The 17223-nt window shown below is 42.2% G+C and overlaps 1 protein-coding gene across 2 annotated transcripts in view; it reads left to right on the plus strand.

Annotated features, from left to right (window-relative positions):
* The first annotated feature begins 6495 nt into the window (after positions 1-6495).
* ARSF (arylsulfatase F) overlaps positions 6496-17223 on the plus strand; it is an 80717-nt gene continuing 69989 nt past the window's right edge. Inside the window, exon 1 of one of the 2 annotated variants that reach the window (XM_050776648.1) lies at positions 6496-6609. In XM_050776648.1, the coding sequence (XP_050632605.1) occupies positions 6524-6609 (86 nt within the window). In that variant the 5' untranslated portion in view covers positions 6496-6523. Of the gene's footprint in view, positions 6610-7085; positions 7913-17223 lie in introns of those variants that run through there. The other variant, XM_050776649.1, reaches the window with a different exon arrangement.

Below are 17223 nucleotides of genomic sequence, written 5' to 3' on the forward strand. Positions count from 1 at the left end.
GCAGAGCTCACCTGACTGATTCATTCCATTTGGGATAAAAACTGATGGCCTCACCCACTGTTTTATCCTCAGAAATCAGTTCTTTCAAGAGCTCAGTGAAATTAAAGTGGGTCCATATATAACAGTGAACCTGGAGGGGAGCATTTGTTGTACAATTTTTTTCTAGTATATAATTGTGCCATTGCCCAAGGGAAAGAGCAGATCAAGGTGACTTCAGCAGAATCTTGTAGAGCTTTTTGTTCCTAGAATTCATGGAAGCATCAGGTCCAATGTCATAAGTTAGAAACTTCTGCTTGCAGATTCTATACCCAGGCATGCTAGCTTTCTAATAAATCATGATAAGTACTTAATTTTTTCATGAAGCAGAGGGTCACATAAAATTTGAAGTAGTACTATTATAGTCAGATTGACTTCTTGATTTTCTCTCTTTCCTTCTTTTCTCTTCCTGTCCAATACACATCTGGTTATGAGAAAAAATACTGGGCTGAAGTTCTTGACTTTGCTTCCTGGTAGCTATATCATCTCTGTGATTTGGTTTCTTCATGTGTAAAATGAGAAAACCAGTGTCTACTTCACAGAGTAGCTATGAGGATTACATGCATTAATTAATGTGAAATTACCTTGTGTAGAATAAGCAGTCAATAAATATTATAATTACAAATGTTGTTGTTGTAAGCATCATCAATTGCAGTTAATTACGATTCCTTAAACACAAAATAAGAAAAATGGTGAAGAGTCAACATTTAAGAAAAAATAAACATGACTAAAACAATTATTTAATTGAAGGAAGGCATTTGGCAATACACATAGGAAGTAGTTCTAAGCAGGATAAACAAACATAAATCCAAAATTTGAAGCATCTGTGACTGCAGACTACGAAAGACAAAGAAAAGATCACAGATGGATGCAGAGCAGGTGAGCCTCAAATTGGGGCTTATCCTGGGAGGGTTCTTGGCTTCCCACAGGAAAGAATTCAAGAGTAAGCCAGTGGTGGAAGAAACAGCTTTATGGAGAAGGTAGCGTCACAGTTCTGTGACTGCTCCTGCAGAGAGCAGGAGCTCAGGGCACTGCTGCAGTCATATTTATACCCACTTTTAATCACATGCAGATTAATGGGCAGTTTATGCAGAAATTTCTAGGAAAAGGGTGGCAACTTCTGAGTGCTCAAGTCATTGCCATAGAAGGGGGCAGTAACTCCCATGTATTGCCATGGCAATGGTAAACTGATATGGTATGCTGGTGGGCATGTCTTATGGAAAGCGGCTTCCATGTTTTAACTGGTCCTCAATTTGGTCCTCTGTCTGCTTCTGTTTCTTCTTCTCACCATTCCTGGGCTCAAGCAATCTTCCTGCCTTGGCCTCCCAAAGTGCTGGGATTATAGGTGTGAGCCACCACATGTGGCCAACAATGAATGTTCTTTATTTTATTTTATTATACTTTATATTTTGAGATAGAGTCTCACTCTGTCATCCAGGCTGGAGTGCAGTAGTGTGATCTCAGCTGACGGCAATCTCTGCCTCCTGGGTTCAAGTAATTCTCCTGTCTCAGCCTCTCGAGTAGCTGGAATTATAGGCACACACCACGACACCCAGCTAAATTTTGTATTTTTAGTAGAGACAGGATTTCATCATGTTGAGGAGGCTGGTCTCAAACTCCTGACCTCAAGCCATCCACCTGCATTAGCCTCCCAAAGTGCTGGGATTACAGGCATGAGCCACTGCGTCAGCAACAATGAATGTTCTTAATATCACTAACCTGTGCACTTAAACATGATTTAAAATGGTACATTTTGTTATGTGTTATTTTACCATAATTAATTTTTTATTTTTTTTATTTTTTTATTTTTATTTATTTATTTTTTTTGAGACGGAGTCTCGCTCTGTCGCCCAGGCTGGAGTGCAGTGGCTGGATCTCAGCTCACTGCAAGCTCCGCTTCCCGGGTTTACGCCATTCTCCTGCCTCAGCCTCCCGAGTAGCTGGGACTACAGGCGCCCGCCACCAGAAATGGAATCTTGCTCTGTTGCCCAGGCTGGGGTGCAGTGGGAGATCTTTTCTCAAAAACAAAGCAAAACCCCAAAAAACAACCTAACAAACAAATGCAATAACAACATCTTCTGCAATTTTTTAAGTTTGAAGATTACTTATTTCACTCAGAGCTCCCCTGTATTGCTTGTCTTTAATGCTGTTCTCAAATTGTGTGTGCGTGTGTGTGTATGTTTGTGTGTGTGTGTGTGTAGAGAGAGAGAAAGAGGGAGCAGCTAGCAGGTCCCTACATCACCCGAAAATCCATCATTTTCTCTTTATTCAATTCTGTAGTGGTGCGATCTCGGCTCACTGCAACCTCTGCCTCCCAGGTTCAAGCGATTCTCCTGCCTCAGCCTCCCGTGTAGCTGGGATTACTGGTGCCCGCCACCACACCCCACTAATTTTTTGTATTTTTAGTAGAGACGGGGTTTCGCTATGTTGGCCAGGCTGGTCTCGAACTCTTGACCTCAGGTGATCCACCCACCTCGGCCTCCCAAAGTGCTGGGATTACAGTCGTGAGCCACCGCACCCGCCCCGATTCTGCTATTTCTTATTCCTTTTTACATTGTAGCCACAGTGCAGACTTTGACCTGAAGGAACCAATTAATTATGCCTCCACTTCACTAATGTGCCACTAGGAGGCGCTAGACAAATATTTCTCAACTACTCGGTCAATGCGTTCAAGCATGCCACAGGTGTTCATGCTAGAGACTTGTCATTGAGGTTTTCTTGAGCCATTGGAAGGAAATGGCCATGAGGAAAAGACTCGGTTTGTTTTATGTTAATCCAGGGGATTTGAGTCAAAGTAGCCAATCTGTCCTCCACAATTCAGCATTTTTAGAGAAACAAAAAATGGTGGTGAAACATGCAGACTCTAAAACTGAATGTCTGCTTTTCAAGTTCTTTCTATTTATTGGCTAGGGAAAAATAAGTGTCACTTAACTTCTCTGTAGTGCAATGTCTCAACTTTAAAATGACTACAATAGCAAACTCTGCATAGAGTTGTTGCAAAGATTAAATAGATAAACATGCTAAAACACAAGAGGCTGGAACGGCATTTTAAGATGATAGTAATTTTATTTTATTACAAGAAACACTGAGGTTGAATTTTCTTAACCCAGAACTTAGATTAGGAAGAAGTGGTCATTAAAATATATCATGCATTATTACTTATATGGTCACCATTCTGTGCAGTAGATCATTAAACTTATTGCTCCTGGGAGGGGATAAATTTATTAACTTGCCTGATGTAATCATTCCACATTGTGAACATATATCAAAGCATTCCATGGTACACCATATATACACACACACATACATATACATATATATACATATTATTTGTCAATTAAAAATAAAAATAAAATGCTGACAAAATAAAAGGTGTTAAATGAATGCATAAGAAACATGAGGTAGGTGAAATAGGAGTCTTACTCAAACCATCTGCCCTGATCTGTCCATCATCCCATGCTGGGACATGAAAAGCCACATATTCAGAGCACTGGGGGAATTGAGAGAGAGTGAAGGACAGACAGAGTCTTCATCAGGGACGTTCCCCCACGGGAAGCCTCCTACCATGAACCTTAAAGACATGAGTTCTGGAAGGTGTCTAAGAAGGGATTTTCTGGGATTTGTGGTTTTGCCAGAGAGCTCGCAACACGGTAATGGGAGCAAACCCTTCTTTCATTATTATATTTTCCAAAACTCGTGGCAATATTTTGGATAATTGTTAAGGTGGTAGGAGAGAGATGTAAGAAACAGCCCCAGAGTGCCTTTGTGTTTGCTGCCCTGCATGTTTGCCAGAAAGAACATATTCCTCAGGTACTAGTCTCATGCTGCTGATAAAGACATACCTAAGACTGGGTAATTTATAAAGGAAAGAGGTTTAATGGACTCACAGTTCCACATCACTGGGGAGGCCTCACAGTCATGGTGGAAGGCAAAAGGCACGTCTCACATGGTGGCAGGCAAGAGAGAAAAAAGAGCCAAGTGAAAGGGGAAACCTCTTATAAAACCATCAGATCTCATGAGGCTTACTCACTACCATGAGAACAGTATGGGGGAAACCACTCCCACGATTCAATTTTCTTTCACTGGTTTCCTCCTGCAACACGTGGCAATTATGGGAGCTACAGCTGAAGATGAGCTTTGGGTGGGGACACAGCCAAACCACATCACCTCAGGTATGAAGAGACTGAAGAAATGAATGTGCCATTTTTCGTCTTTACAGAGTGTTTCAAATTTGCAAATGCTCAAAAATGTTATCCCTCAAAGACCTTTGAGGAAAAAGTTGGTTGATTGACTCCAGCAAAATGGAATGTAATCCAAGAAAGGCGAGAGTAGCCAAACACAGTGGCTCACACCTGTAACCACAGCATTTTGGGAGGCTGAGGTGGGAGGATCTCTTGGGTTCAGGAGTTCAAGACCAGCCTGGACAACATAGTGCAATCTCATCTCTACTAAAAATTTGTTTAAAATTGCTGAGTGCAGTGGCGCATGCCTGAAGTCCCAGCTACTCAGGAGGCTGAGGTGGGAGGATCACTTGAGCCCAGGAGACTGAAGCTGCAGTGAGCTGTGATTACACTACTGCACTCCAGCCTGGGTGACAGAGCAAGACCCTGTCTCAAAATACTACTACTACTACTACTACTACTACTACTACTACTACTGCTACTACTACTACTACTACTACTACTGCTACTACTACTACTACTACTGCTACTACTACTACTGCTGCTACTACTACTACTGCTACTACTGCTACTACTACTACTACTGCTGCTGCTACTACTACTACTACTGCTACTACTACTACTACTGCTACTACTACTACTACTAAAATAGAAGAGAGCACACAAGAAGCAGTGCTGAATACATAAATGTATAAAACAAAGTCTGAATGTGTTAGTGCATAGTTGTGAAAATAATCTGGAATTAACATTTCACATGGGAGGTAATTGAAAGAGCAGAGCAGAAAGAGAGAATGAGCATATGTTCATGTTTTTGTTTCATCTGGGAAGAAGACATAAGTAATGACTTTATATTTGATAGAAAATATAAGCTTAAATATGTGTGCTGACAGTTTAAAGGTAGTTACCACCAGAAAACTAGAAAAGATTTGTACAAGTTTCAGAGCCTTAATGGGAAATGTGTGAATTGAAGAAAACCTGACTCATGCAATCAGAGGTGGGTGGGAAAGAATTACACTGAAGTAGAAAGTCTGATATATGTAAAAAAGGGAAAATAATATGAAACAAAACTGCAGGACTCAATCCAAATATAACAGTGGTCATAATAAACATGGATGGATTAAAATTCCTTTTTAAAAAGATAGGCTTTCTGAATGGAAAAATAAACATAAAATCCAGACATACAGTAGTGCAGGAGGCAGCTTAATTAAAAACAAACAAACAAAATGTTGAAAATAAATGGATGCATTTGATATTCTGTTCCACTATCCAATCTAAGTAATGGTTAATTGTTTTATAGATTGTTCTTCAGTTTTTGTTTGTTTGTTTTGAGACAGAGTCTCCCTCTATCCCCCAGGCTGGAGTGCAGTGGCCTGATCTTGGCTCACTGCAACCTCTGCCTCCCAGGTTCAAGCAATTCCCGTGCCTCAGCCTCCGCAATAGCTGGTAGTAGAGGTACCCCCTACTGCACCTGGCTAATTTTTGTATTTTTATGAGAGAAAGGGTTTAACCTTGTTGGCCAGACTGGTCTCAAACTCCTGACGTCAGGTGATCCACCCACCTCGGCCTCCCAAAGTGCTGAGATTACAGGCATGAGCCACTGTGCCCTGACTTCAGTTTGGTTTTGTCCAGTGTTTTCTCATGATTAGACTGAGGTTATGCATTTTTGGCAAAAAAAAAATCATCAGAATTGATGTAAGTTTTCAGTGTGTCATGTTACGGAGTGCATGATGTCTTTATGTCCTGTCCTGGTGATGCTAAATTTGATCACCTGGATTAAGTGGTGTCTGTTGGAGATCTCCACTGTAAAATTATTATTTTTCTCTGATCCAGGAAAGGTTAAGCAAGAGTTCGGCACCATTTTAAGTCTAATAAGAAACATTTACTATCTAGTTTCTCTGAAGCCTGCTGCCTGTGGGCTACATGTGCATAATAAAAACTTTGGTCTCCACAACGCCTTATCCTCACCCAGGCATTACCTTTCTATTGATTATAGGTCTTTAATCAGAAATCCTTGGAATCCACCTATGACCTGGAAGCCCCCCACTTTGAATGGAATCCCACCTTTCTGGACTAAGCCAATGTACATCTGACATGTATTGATTAATGTCTCCTGTCCCCATAAATTGTATAAATCCAAGCTGTCACCCAACCACCTTGGGCACTTGTTCTCAGGACCTCCTTGGGGCTGTGTTGTGAGCCGTTGGTTAAATGAATAACTCTTCAAATATTTTACAGAGTTTGACTCTTTTCGTGGACAATAATTGGTGCCCTACACGTGGGGCCTCAGAAAAGACTCAGAATCCTTGATGCAGTTGCCTGAACCCGGAGCTAAGGTACCAGCGGGGCCATTGGAAGCCCTCCCTGGCTTCAGGTTTCTCCTCCAGTGGAACCGGTGAGTCCTCCGGAGCTCTGGACCTTCCATTTGGTTGATGGTCCTTGATTCATTCTGAGCTGTTTTTCTTTCTTCTTCCTCTTTTTTTTCTCCTAGGAAGTTGTCGTATAGGATCCTAATTTAGGTTTGGTGGTGCATTATAAAGGGTCTTCTCCACTGCCTTTTTCCCCTCAAATTAATCTCGATTGGCCTGTGTGTGCATTTGCGTGAGGAACTGAACTGCCGCTTTCATAGATAAATGAGAGGCTGAGCTCCTCAGCTTGTAAAAGAAAGGGGGTTTTGCTTCTCCTAACCAAAACACACCCCTGGGTGGTAAGGGTTGAGTGGGAGTGTCTGGGGGATTGGCTCCCACCATGATGTGCAGTGACCCTACAGGGAACCGCACAACAAAATTAATTCTAAGAGGCTCACCCAGGAGACAGGTGTAGGAGCTCATCACTTGCCATGTTGAGCCCTCTTGGAGGTCTAGACCTCTGGAGAGAGAAACGGAGACAGGTAAAAGGGTAGAATGACTCAGTGGTGACATACAGTGTAGCCCCTTCCACAGCCAGCACACTTCAATCCACCCTACTAAAACCTAGGCCACAGATGAGTTCCTCGTTTTTTAAAAAAGTGGGAGACATAGCACGTAAGAATGAGGAAAGGCAGAGAGAACGACCCCCATTTGGGCACCCCTTTTGGTTTTATGGTTCCTCTACTTGTAAGTATTTGTGTAAGTAGGAAAAGCTTGAGGGCATGCCCGGTGAAACAAAAAGCTTCCCTGTTACATATTATGTCTGTGCTTGTTCACACTTTAAACCGCTGCACACATTACATCAGAGAAAATTCCAGCCCAAAGTTCAACCTGCAACCATTCAGTTTCTAAGTCCTCTATTTTGCTATTTTCTTTTCTGCCTACTTTAAATCTTCTGTTTACTTCTTTTTCTTTTCTTTCTTTCTCTTTCTTTTTTTTTTGAGACAGAGTCTTGCTCTGTCACCCAGGCTAGAGTGCAATGGCGCAATCTACTGCAGCCTCTCCCTTCCAGGTTCAAGCAATTCTCCTGCCTCAGCCTCCCAAGTAACTGGGATTACAGATGTGCACCACCACGTCTACCTAATTTTTGTATTTTTAGTGGAGACAGGCTCTCACCATGTTGACCAGGCTGGTCTCGAACTCCTGACCTCAAGTGATCCACCTGCCTGGGCCTCCCAAAGTGGTGGGATTACAGGCGCAAACCACCACTCCTGGCCTTTCTGTTACTTTTCCATTGCTGTTGAGATAGAAGTCACTGTTGGGATCCAACCTTTTTGTTTGTGTAAACTGGTGAGTCTGTGTTGATATCTCTTGGCTAGAGTTCCGAAGCAAAAGCTATAGGATCTTTGTATGAGTGTGTATGCGTGTTTGATTTCTTTATGTACGTGCAAATATGTGTACATACATTTTTTTTTATGTGCTTTAGCCATGAAGTGTCAAACTGGCTTCAAGTTAAAGAGTATTCATAAATTAAATACTAAGCCAAAACGCTTTTCAAGTTCACGTGACTTACATAAATCTTTAATAAATAAGCTGGCTTTAAAATTATTGGTACAATAGTATTAGAAACATTTAAAAAATTGTCAGCATACATGTTTGTTTCCATTTACTGATCAAGCAGTTTCATATTTACCTTCGACAGATATTATAAGGTGTCAAAATTTGGCATATGGCTTATAAAACTATAAACCCAGCAACTCAGCATGAAACAGAATAATCTCTGTTTGTGTACTTTTTGATAAATAAGATGTTTAATGTGATTAGTGTAATAAAAATAGCTAAATCCTAAGTTATCAGTAAAATATCTATATATCTAACTTTAAAATTTTTGCTTAGGTAAACACAAAATTCATAGACTATAAAAATGGTTAACAGGGAAATAAATTTAAACGATGACTATCACAGTTTTCACAGATGATCTAGGTAAAAGATTTTACAAAATTAATTAGGTAAACGTAATGAAACAAATGCTTGTAAATAAACATAATTTAGAATCTAAAGTTAAATAATAGATATTCATTAAATATCTGGGTCATTTTCAATGTTAAAAAATTATAGAAAAACTTTTCTAAAAAATATGTTCTTATTAAAATCTAAGTTATTTTCATCTAATTCCATGTTTATTTATTTATATTTTTTGAGATGGAGCCTCGCTCAGTCTCCCAGGCTGGAGTGCAGTGGTGCAATCTCAGCTCACTGCATCCTCCGCCTCCCAGGTTCAAGCGATTCTCCTGCCTCAGCCTCCCTAGTAGCTGGGATTACAGGTGTCCACCACCACGCCTGGCTAATTTTTGTATTTTTAGTAGAGATAGGAGTCTCGCCATGATGGCCAGGCTGGTTTCAAACTCCTAATCTCAGGTGATCCACTCACCTAAGCCTCCCAAAGTGCTGGGATAACAGGTGTGAGCCACTGCACCTGGCCAGATTCCAGGTTTATTTAAGGGTTATTTATGAAATACAGTAAAAGGAACCAAGAAATAAGAGATATAAAGAAAGTAGGCTGGGTGCAGTGGGTCACATCTGTAATCCCAGCACTTTGGGAGGCTGAGGCAGGCGGATGATGAGGTCAGGAGTTTGAGACCAGCCTGACCAACACAGTGACACCCCATCTTTACTAAAAATACAAAAATTAGTCAAGCATGGTGGCATGTGCCTGTAATCCTAGCTACTCAGGAGGCTGAGGCAGAAGAATTGCTTGAACCCGGGAGGCAGAGGTTGCAGCGAGCCGAGATTGTGCCACTGTACTCCAGGTTGGGTGGCAGAGCGAGACTACTCTGCTCAAAAAAAAAAAAAAAAAAAAAAAAAAAAGTTACAAGGAGGTATTTTTGGTAAGAAATGTTAAAAGAAAAATAATTTTGTATGAGAAAGAATCTTGTATGTTTAATTTTTCTTTTCACATAAAATAACTGGTTGTTTAAGAGAGATGTTTAGGACAGAACAGAAAGTTCAAGCAGGTTGTATATGGTCTGTGCATGTCATAATACAGTCTGTAAAAAAGGAATTCAAAAAAATTTGTATGTAATTAAGTTTTCTATAATTAAAAGGAAATTATAATCATTCTAGGTATTGGACTTCAATAATAAAAATACAGTAATGCAAAAGGAGATAATTGGTTAGAACAAGATTTTCTTAAAATACTGATGTACTCTTAGTGAAACTGCAAGAAGTTTTTAATTTTTGAATTCCATCATCTCTTCTTGAAATTCTTCAGATTGACATCTTAGGGGTTCAACTTCTGCTGCATCCTGCTCACCTCAGAGCGTTCCCTCTTTTGAAAAGGAAAAGGCCTGGGATGGTAATTCTCTCCTTCAACTTTTGCTGGCTCCTGTAATTTTTTAAAAATTAATAGTCTAAAGGAAGAGAGAGAATTTTTGAAAACAGGCAAATGAAAAATTGTATAGGATGTGCCTCTATCTGTGTGTCTGTCTATATGTTTATTTATTGTTTGTTTGTTTGATTGATTTGTTTATTTTTGAGACAAGGTCTCACTCTGTCACCCAGGCTGGAATGCAGTGGTGTGATCTTGGTTCACTGTTGCCTTGAGCACTGGGCTCAAGTGATCCTCCTGCCTCACCTCAGTCCCCCAAGTAGCTGGAACCACAGGTGCATACTATCTCGTCCAGCTAATTTTTTCTTTTTTTTTTTTTTTTGTAGAGATGGGATTTTTCCATGTTGGCAGGCTGGTCTCAGTCCTGAGCTCAAGCGATCCACCTGCCTTGGCCTCCTAAAGTGCTAGGATTACAGGCGTGTGGCACCATACCTGGCATTGTCTGTAAGTTTCTATATGTGGTGAGGAAGTAATATTTCAGTACCAAATTACATGAAAGAGCTGTAATCAAACAGCTTAAAGAAAAGTAAGTGCTTATCAGACAACCAGAAGCTAGCTCAGATGCTTTTAATTCACATTCCTTTAGTAATCTTTAGTAATACTAATTTGATAAATTTAATTTCAAAATCCTGTCCAGTGGTTTAAAATCTTAGAGTCATGTTAGACGGGACTGTTCCCTTGACCTTGACCCCCTTCATGGGCAGGAACTGGAGTGACTCATGTTACTCAGCCTGCAGTTTATGGACAGCTTTGTGTTAACAGCTCAGTGAAGGGTCAAGGTGACAGCCTTCTGCACCTGTCCTTTTTGACACCGAGTTCTTGTTTGGTATTCAAGAATCATCAGGTCACACAAACTGTTTGAAAGATGATGAATGTGGAGGACTTTAATGAGCAGTGGAAGTGGTTCTCGGTGGAAGAGGAGCTGGAAAGGGGGTGGTGTGTGAAGGTGATGTTTCTCTGAAGCCTAGCCTTCTCTGGCTGGGCTGCCCTCCAAAACCACGTCGTCTGAAGTTAGTCGTGTTTATCTGTAGTCTCCAATGCTCAGTTACTTCTCTGCTCACCACTCAGCAGCTTGTATCCCTGCCAGTCAGCTGCTTGTGTTGCTTTTTTCTTTTTCTTTCTTTCTTTTTTTTCCTGCCAGCTGGTCTGGTCTTTATGGGCACCGGATAGGGGCAGGGAAGGCCAGAAAGGCCATCATTTGGGCAGAAAAACGAGGCCAGCTGCTTTCACATAGGGCTGAGCTTCCAGACTTGAGGCTGCAGTTTAGCCGGGAGCCCAGCGGTCCTGTATCAATGTTAGATTAAATTAGGTAATCCCAGGTTTTGCACTGGAAATTAGGGTTACTGGGAGTTGGGATAGTAGGAGAGTAAGATGTATTTTTGGTGAGGTTTATAAAAACATAAAGATGTGGTTTTTGCCAAAGATTATGTAATATTTACAGGCTATTTAAAGGTCACTTTAAAATAAATGGAAAATTATACAGACGAAACTCATTGGAGAAAGAAAAATAGAGGTGGGAAATGAGAAACCTTTGATTTTTGGGTGGCCACGTGGTCACACATGGTACTGAAGCGGCATCATTGTCTGGGGTAAATACCCGAGATTCATTGTCTCATGGCCACAGAAAACGAGGACGTGGACACACAGAATGAGTTGAGAGCAGAAATTTAATTGGCAAAAGAAAGAGAAGAGCGCTCTGCAGCAGAGCGGGGTCCTGGAGAACTGGGTTGCTGCTTCGGTGCTGAAACGCAGCAAGTTTTATAGATGAGCTTGAGGAGGTGGCTATGATTTACATAGGACGCAAAACATTGGTTGAACCAGGTGTACCATTTGCATAGGGCACGTAAAACTGGTTAGGACTAGGTGTGTCATTTGAATAGGGCATGAAAAGCTGGCCTAATCTTTTTTTTTTTTTGAGATAGAATTTTGCTCTTGTTGCCCAGGCTGGAGTGCAGTGGCGCCATCTCGGCTCACCGCCTCCCAGGTTCAAGCGATTCTCCTGCCTCAGCCTCCTGAGTAGCTGGGATTACAGGTGCCTGCCACCACACCTGGCTAATTTTGTATTTTTAGTAGAGATGGGGTTTCTCCACGTTGGTCAGGCTGGTCTCAAACTCCTAACCTCAGGTAATCTGTCCACCTTGGTGCCTAATCTTTTATTATGCAGATGGATTATTTACCTGGCTAGTGCCATGTTGCCTTTTTTGTTTGTTTGTTTTGTTTTTTGTTTCGTTTTGTTTTGTTTTTTTGAGACGCAGTTTCACTCATGTTGCCCAGGCTGGGGTGCAGTGGTGTGATCTCTGCCTAATGCAACCTCTGCCTCCCGGGTTCAAGCGATTCTCCTGCCTCAGCCTCCTGAATAGCTGGAATTACAGGCGTGTGCCACCACGCCTGGTTAATTTTTGTATTTTTTTTAAGTAGAGATGGGGTTTCACCATGTTGGGCAGGCTAGTCTCAAACTTCTAACCTCAGATGATCCTCCCACCTTGGCCTCCCAAAGTGCTGAGATTACAGGTGTGAGCCACTGTGCCTGGCCTCTGGTTTTTAACTGTACACGTGGTGACAAAGAAAAGGGAAGAGGGAGCCTCCATGTTGAACATACCTGGCTTCCAGGTAGCGCTTTTCCATTGGCACAGCTGCCAGCATTTACCTACGCGAGCTTCCAGCTTGCTTATCTATGCCTGCAGCTCGATTTTCCAGGCTGCTCTTTGTTAAAAAGAAATGATTTGAGGGCTCCTTTTTTAAAAGGGAAATTCTGCCAAGGACTATTTTAGCCTCACTATCTGCCTGAATAATTTCTTTCTAGTTCCTCTATCAGTAAGGAGATGCAGCTGGCTTGTCTTCAGTCACTAAAGGTCAAAGCCACCCGACAAATTTAGAGATGGATCCTACTCATACTCCCAGGGAATTTAGTTCACTGGATATATAGGAAATGCAAATTAATAAGGAAAAAGTGAACTATTCAATCGCTTGCTTACTGCCTCTGTAGTTACTAAAATGAAAGTAAAAGAGTGCTGGCTTGGGCGTGAAGGCCACACCAAGCTCAGATGTGGGTCTGTCTCAGATCAAAGCTTCCTACAAAAGGAAAAATTAAGCCAGGCCAACCAAAAGTTACTTCTGAGACCTGTGATTACCAAGAAGATAGACATGTGGAGGAAGGGCAAAACCAAGTAACTATTAAACTCAGGGTATTTACAGGGCTGTTCAATCTTTCGGCTTCCCTGGGCCACATTGGAAGAAAAATTGTCTCGGGCCATGCATAAAATACACAAACAATAATGATAGCTGATGAGAAAAAAAAAGGCAAGAAAATCTCATAATGTTTTCAGAAAGTTTACAAATTTGTGTTGGGCCACATTCAAAGCTGTCCTGAGCCACGTGCCGCGCAGAGGCTGTGGGCAGGACAAGCTTGAAAAGGAATTGGTTTGTCTTCTAGATTGGTATCGTCAGCTTCCTGAGTTCCCTTTTCTAAAAATGGGTTGTAAGAATGACTAAGAACAGTATGTTTAAATTTTTTTTTTTTTTTTGAGAAAGAATCTCATTCTGTCACCCAGGCTGGAGTGCAGTGGCATGATCTCAGCTCATTGCAACCTCCACCTCTGGGGTTCAAGTGATTCTCCCACCTCAGCCTCCTGAGAAGCTGGGATTACAGGCACATGCCACCATGCCCGGCTAATTTTTCTATTTTTTGGTAGAGATGGAGTTTCACCATGTTGGCCAGACTGCTCTTGAACTCCTGACCTTAGGTGATCTGCCCACCTTGGCCTCCCAAAGTGCTGGGATTACAGGCGTGATCCACTCTGCCCAGCCAATATGTTTAATTTTTAAATGCCACAGAAAGAAAGAGCATGTTTGGGTTGGTGCAGGGCCTGCAGCTCCCTCACTATTAAACACTTGCTGATGAGTGTATAGGACCCAGATGCCCAGGAAGTTTTTCCGGAGGAAATGGCCAGCCTGGTGGACTGGGTAAACACCACCACAAGGTCTGTTTATCCTGAGAAGGGGACTGTCCAGCCTTCCCTATAAAATGCCAAGTGGAGCACCCCTGATAAAACAGCTGATGTGCTTCATATGCAAGCCATGTGGGATTGGCTTTATGATGACCGGGATATTCACCAGCTGAATATGCCCATTACCCAATGTATTAGTCCGTTTTCATGCTGCCGATAAAGACATACCTGAGACTGGGCAATTTACAAAAGAAAGAGGGGTAATTGGACTTACAGTTCCACGTGGCTGGGGAAGCCTCACGATCATGGAGGAAGGCAAGGAGGAACAAGTCACATCTTACATGGATGGCAGTAGGCAAAGAAAGAGAGCCAAGCAAAAGGAGTTTCTCCTTATAAAACCATCAGATCTCATGAGACTTATTCACTACCACAAGAACAATATGGAGGAAATCGCCACCATAATTCAATTATCTCCCACCAGGTCCCTCCCACAACAATGGGAATTATGGGAGATACAATTCAAGATGAGCTTTGGGTGGGGACACAGCCAAACTATATCATTCAGGTCATTCTGTGAAAGGAAAATAAATCTCAGGACCCCAAAATCACTAAGCCAAGAGAAAAGTCAAGCTGGGAACTGTGTCAGGCAAGCCTGCCTCCCATTTGATTCTTAAATGAGACAGCTACAAAGATAAGAAGCTACATACTCCCCTCACAATTTGTGCTTAAGGAAATTCCTTGTGGACAAAGGACAGACGCAACTCAAAGTCATCCTTCCAAGGCTCCCCTGAGACAAATGCTTATCTGATAACTTCCTCTGTGCCATTGCTTATGTAAAAGTGCAGATTCATTGAGCCAGCCTAAATTGTGTATTCAGTGGAAAGCTGATCAAGGACTCAAAAGAATGTAACCTTTTGTCTCGTATCTACTTCTAATCTGAAAGCCCCCACTTCAAGTTGTCCTGAATTACTGAACTGAACCCATGTATGTCTTACACATAATGACTGATGTCTCATGTCTCCCTAAAATGTAAAAAAGCAAGCTGTGCCCTGAGCACCTTGGGCACACGTCGTCAGGACTTCCTGAGGCTGTGTCACGGGTGCATGTTCTCAACCTTGGCAAAATAAACTTTCTAAATGGACTGAGACCTGTCTCAGACATTTTGGGTTCACAATAGATTCTCGGTGTATTAACGATGTTAGTTGAAGAACTGTGAGGTTCACACATTTGGAAAGCTTCATTTCTACAAATGTTGTGGTTCAAGTTTCCCTTTCTACAAGAGCACCCCAGGTGACATTACTCTTGCAGAATCAAACAATGGTTTGACAAAACTTATCAAATTTGCTGTTGTAGCTTTCCCTCATGGGTCTTACAGATGCTACTAAAAGACTAGGGTGTTAACAAAAAGAGACAAACTGTAAAATTATTTAAGAGATTTATTCTGAGCCAAATATGAATGGCCATGGCCGCCCATGACACAGACTTCAGGAGATCCTGAGAACATGTGCCCAGTGTGGTCAGAGTACAGCTTGGTTTTCTACATTTTAGGGAGACATGAGACATCGATCAATACATGTAAGATGTACATTGTTTCAGTCCAAAAAGGTGAGATAACTCAAAGTGGGGGATTCCAACTCATGGATGGACAAGACACAAAAAGTTGCATTCTTTTCCGTCTTTGATCAGAATACACAATTTACATGTGACGGGGATTGGGGGGTGGCGGTGGTGGGTAGAGGAATAGTGACTGATGCCTGTTCAGTGAATCTGCATGTTTGCGTAAACAATAGGGCAGGGGAAGCTATCACATATGCATTTGTCTCAGGTGAGCAGAGAGGGCTGACTTTCACTTCTGTCTCTCCTTTGTCGCACATCTCTGAAGATAAGCCAAGGTGAAATTGAACAGAACAGTTTTAGGGTAAAGATCTTGAGGTGCACAAAAATTTTCTTTGTGGGCAAATTGTGAAAGCGGTATGTAGTTTTTTGGTTTTGTTTTGTTTTGTTTGTTTGTTTTTGTCTTCATAGCTGTCTTATTTAGGAAAAAATGGGAGGCAGTTTTTCTGATGCAGTTCCCAGCTTGCCTTTTCCCCTTGGCTTGGGGATTTTGGTTTCCTTTCACCAATTAACAAGTAAAATTAATAAATTAACAAACAAAAACAGGGAAGGGAAAAGTGAGTCAAAGGGCTCATGCCAGAGGGTGGAAATCTTCAGATAATAATTTTATTATTATTATTAATTTTTTTTTGGAGATGGAGTTTCATTCTTGTTGCCCAGGCTGATGTGCAGTGGCAAGATCTCAAGATCTCAGCTGCAACCTCCGCCTCCCTGGTTCGAGCAATTCTTCTGCCCCAACCTCCCGAGTAGCTGGGATTACAGGTGAGTGCCACCATACCCGGCTAATTTTTTTGTATTTTTAGTAGAGACGGGGTTTCACAATGTTGGCCAGGCTGGAATGTTTAGATAATTATTAAGAAATGAAACAAAGAAAAGGAAAATTGATGGAATTAAAGCAAAAAGTCTTTACAACATGATCAAAGGTTGAGTGGGCCACAGGGAGCCCCAACTGGTCCCCCAACATTAAGGGGCCCCATGCCAGTTTTCTTCATTTGCCTCAGACTGGAGAAGTTTAAGAACAATTGAGGCCAGGCACGGTGGCTCACGCCTGTAATCCCAGAACTTTGGGAGGCCAGGGTGGGCGGATCATCTGAGGTCAGGAGTTCGAGACCAGCCTGTCCAATATGGTGAAACCCTGTCTCTACTAAAAATACAAAAAAATTTGCTGGACATGGTGGCGGGTGCCTGTAATCCCAGCTACTGGGGAGGCTGAGGCAGGAGAATCGCTTGAACCCAGGAGGCAGAGGTTGCAGTGAGCCGAGATCACGCCATTGCACTCCAGCCTGGGCAACAAGAGTGAAACTCTGTCTCAAAAAAAAAAAAAAAAAAAAAAAAAGAAGGAAAGAACACTTGGAAGATGGCCAAGTAGCTGACCTAAGAGATCAAGTGCATGGTTTGGCGTTTAGACTTGAGGTTTTATGCACTGACCTTTAGACTGTAGTCTTGTGTCCCTTCTCCCCTGAGTCTTCCCTTGGTGTGGGCTGTCCGCATGCACAGAGGCCTGCCGGCGCTCGGGAGGGGAGCATGCGCAGTGTGTTTACTGGAGTTGTACGCGTGCTCACTTGAGGCGTTCTTCCCTTACCAGCCGCGTGTTCCTAGAAGGTTGTGACTACTCGGGAGGCTGAGGCAGGAGAATGGCGTAAACCCGGGAGGCAGAGCTTGCAGTGAGCTGAGATCCGGCCACTGCACTCCAGCCTGGGCGACAGAGCGAG

This window comes from Macaca thibetana, chromosome X (genome assembly GCF_024542745.1).
Source record: "Macaca thibetana thibetana isolate TM-01 chromosome X, ASM2454274v1, whole genome shotgun sequence".
NCBI lineage: Eukaryota > Metazoa > Chordata > Mammalia > Primates > Cercopithecidae > Macaca > Macaca thibetana.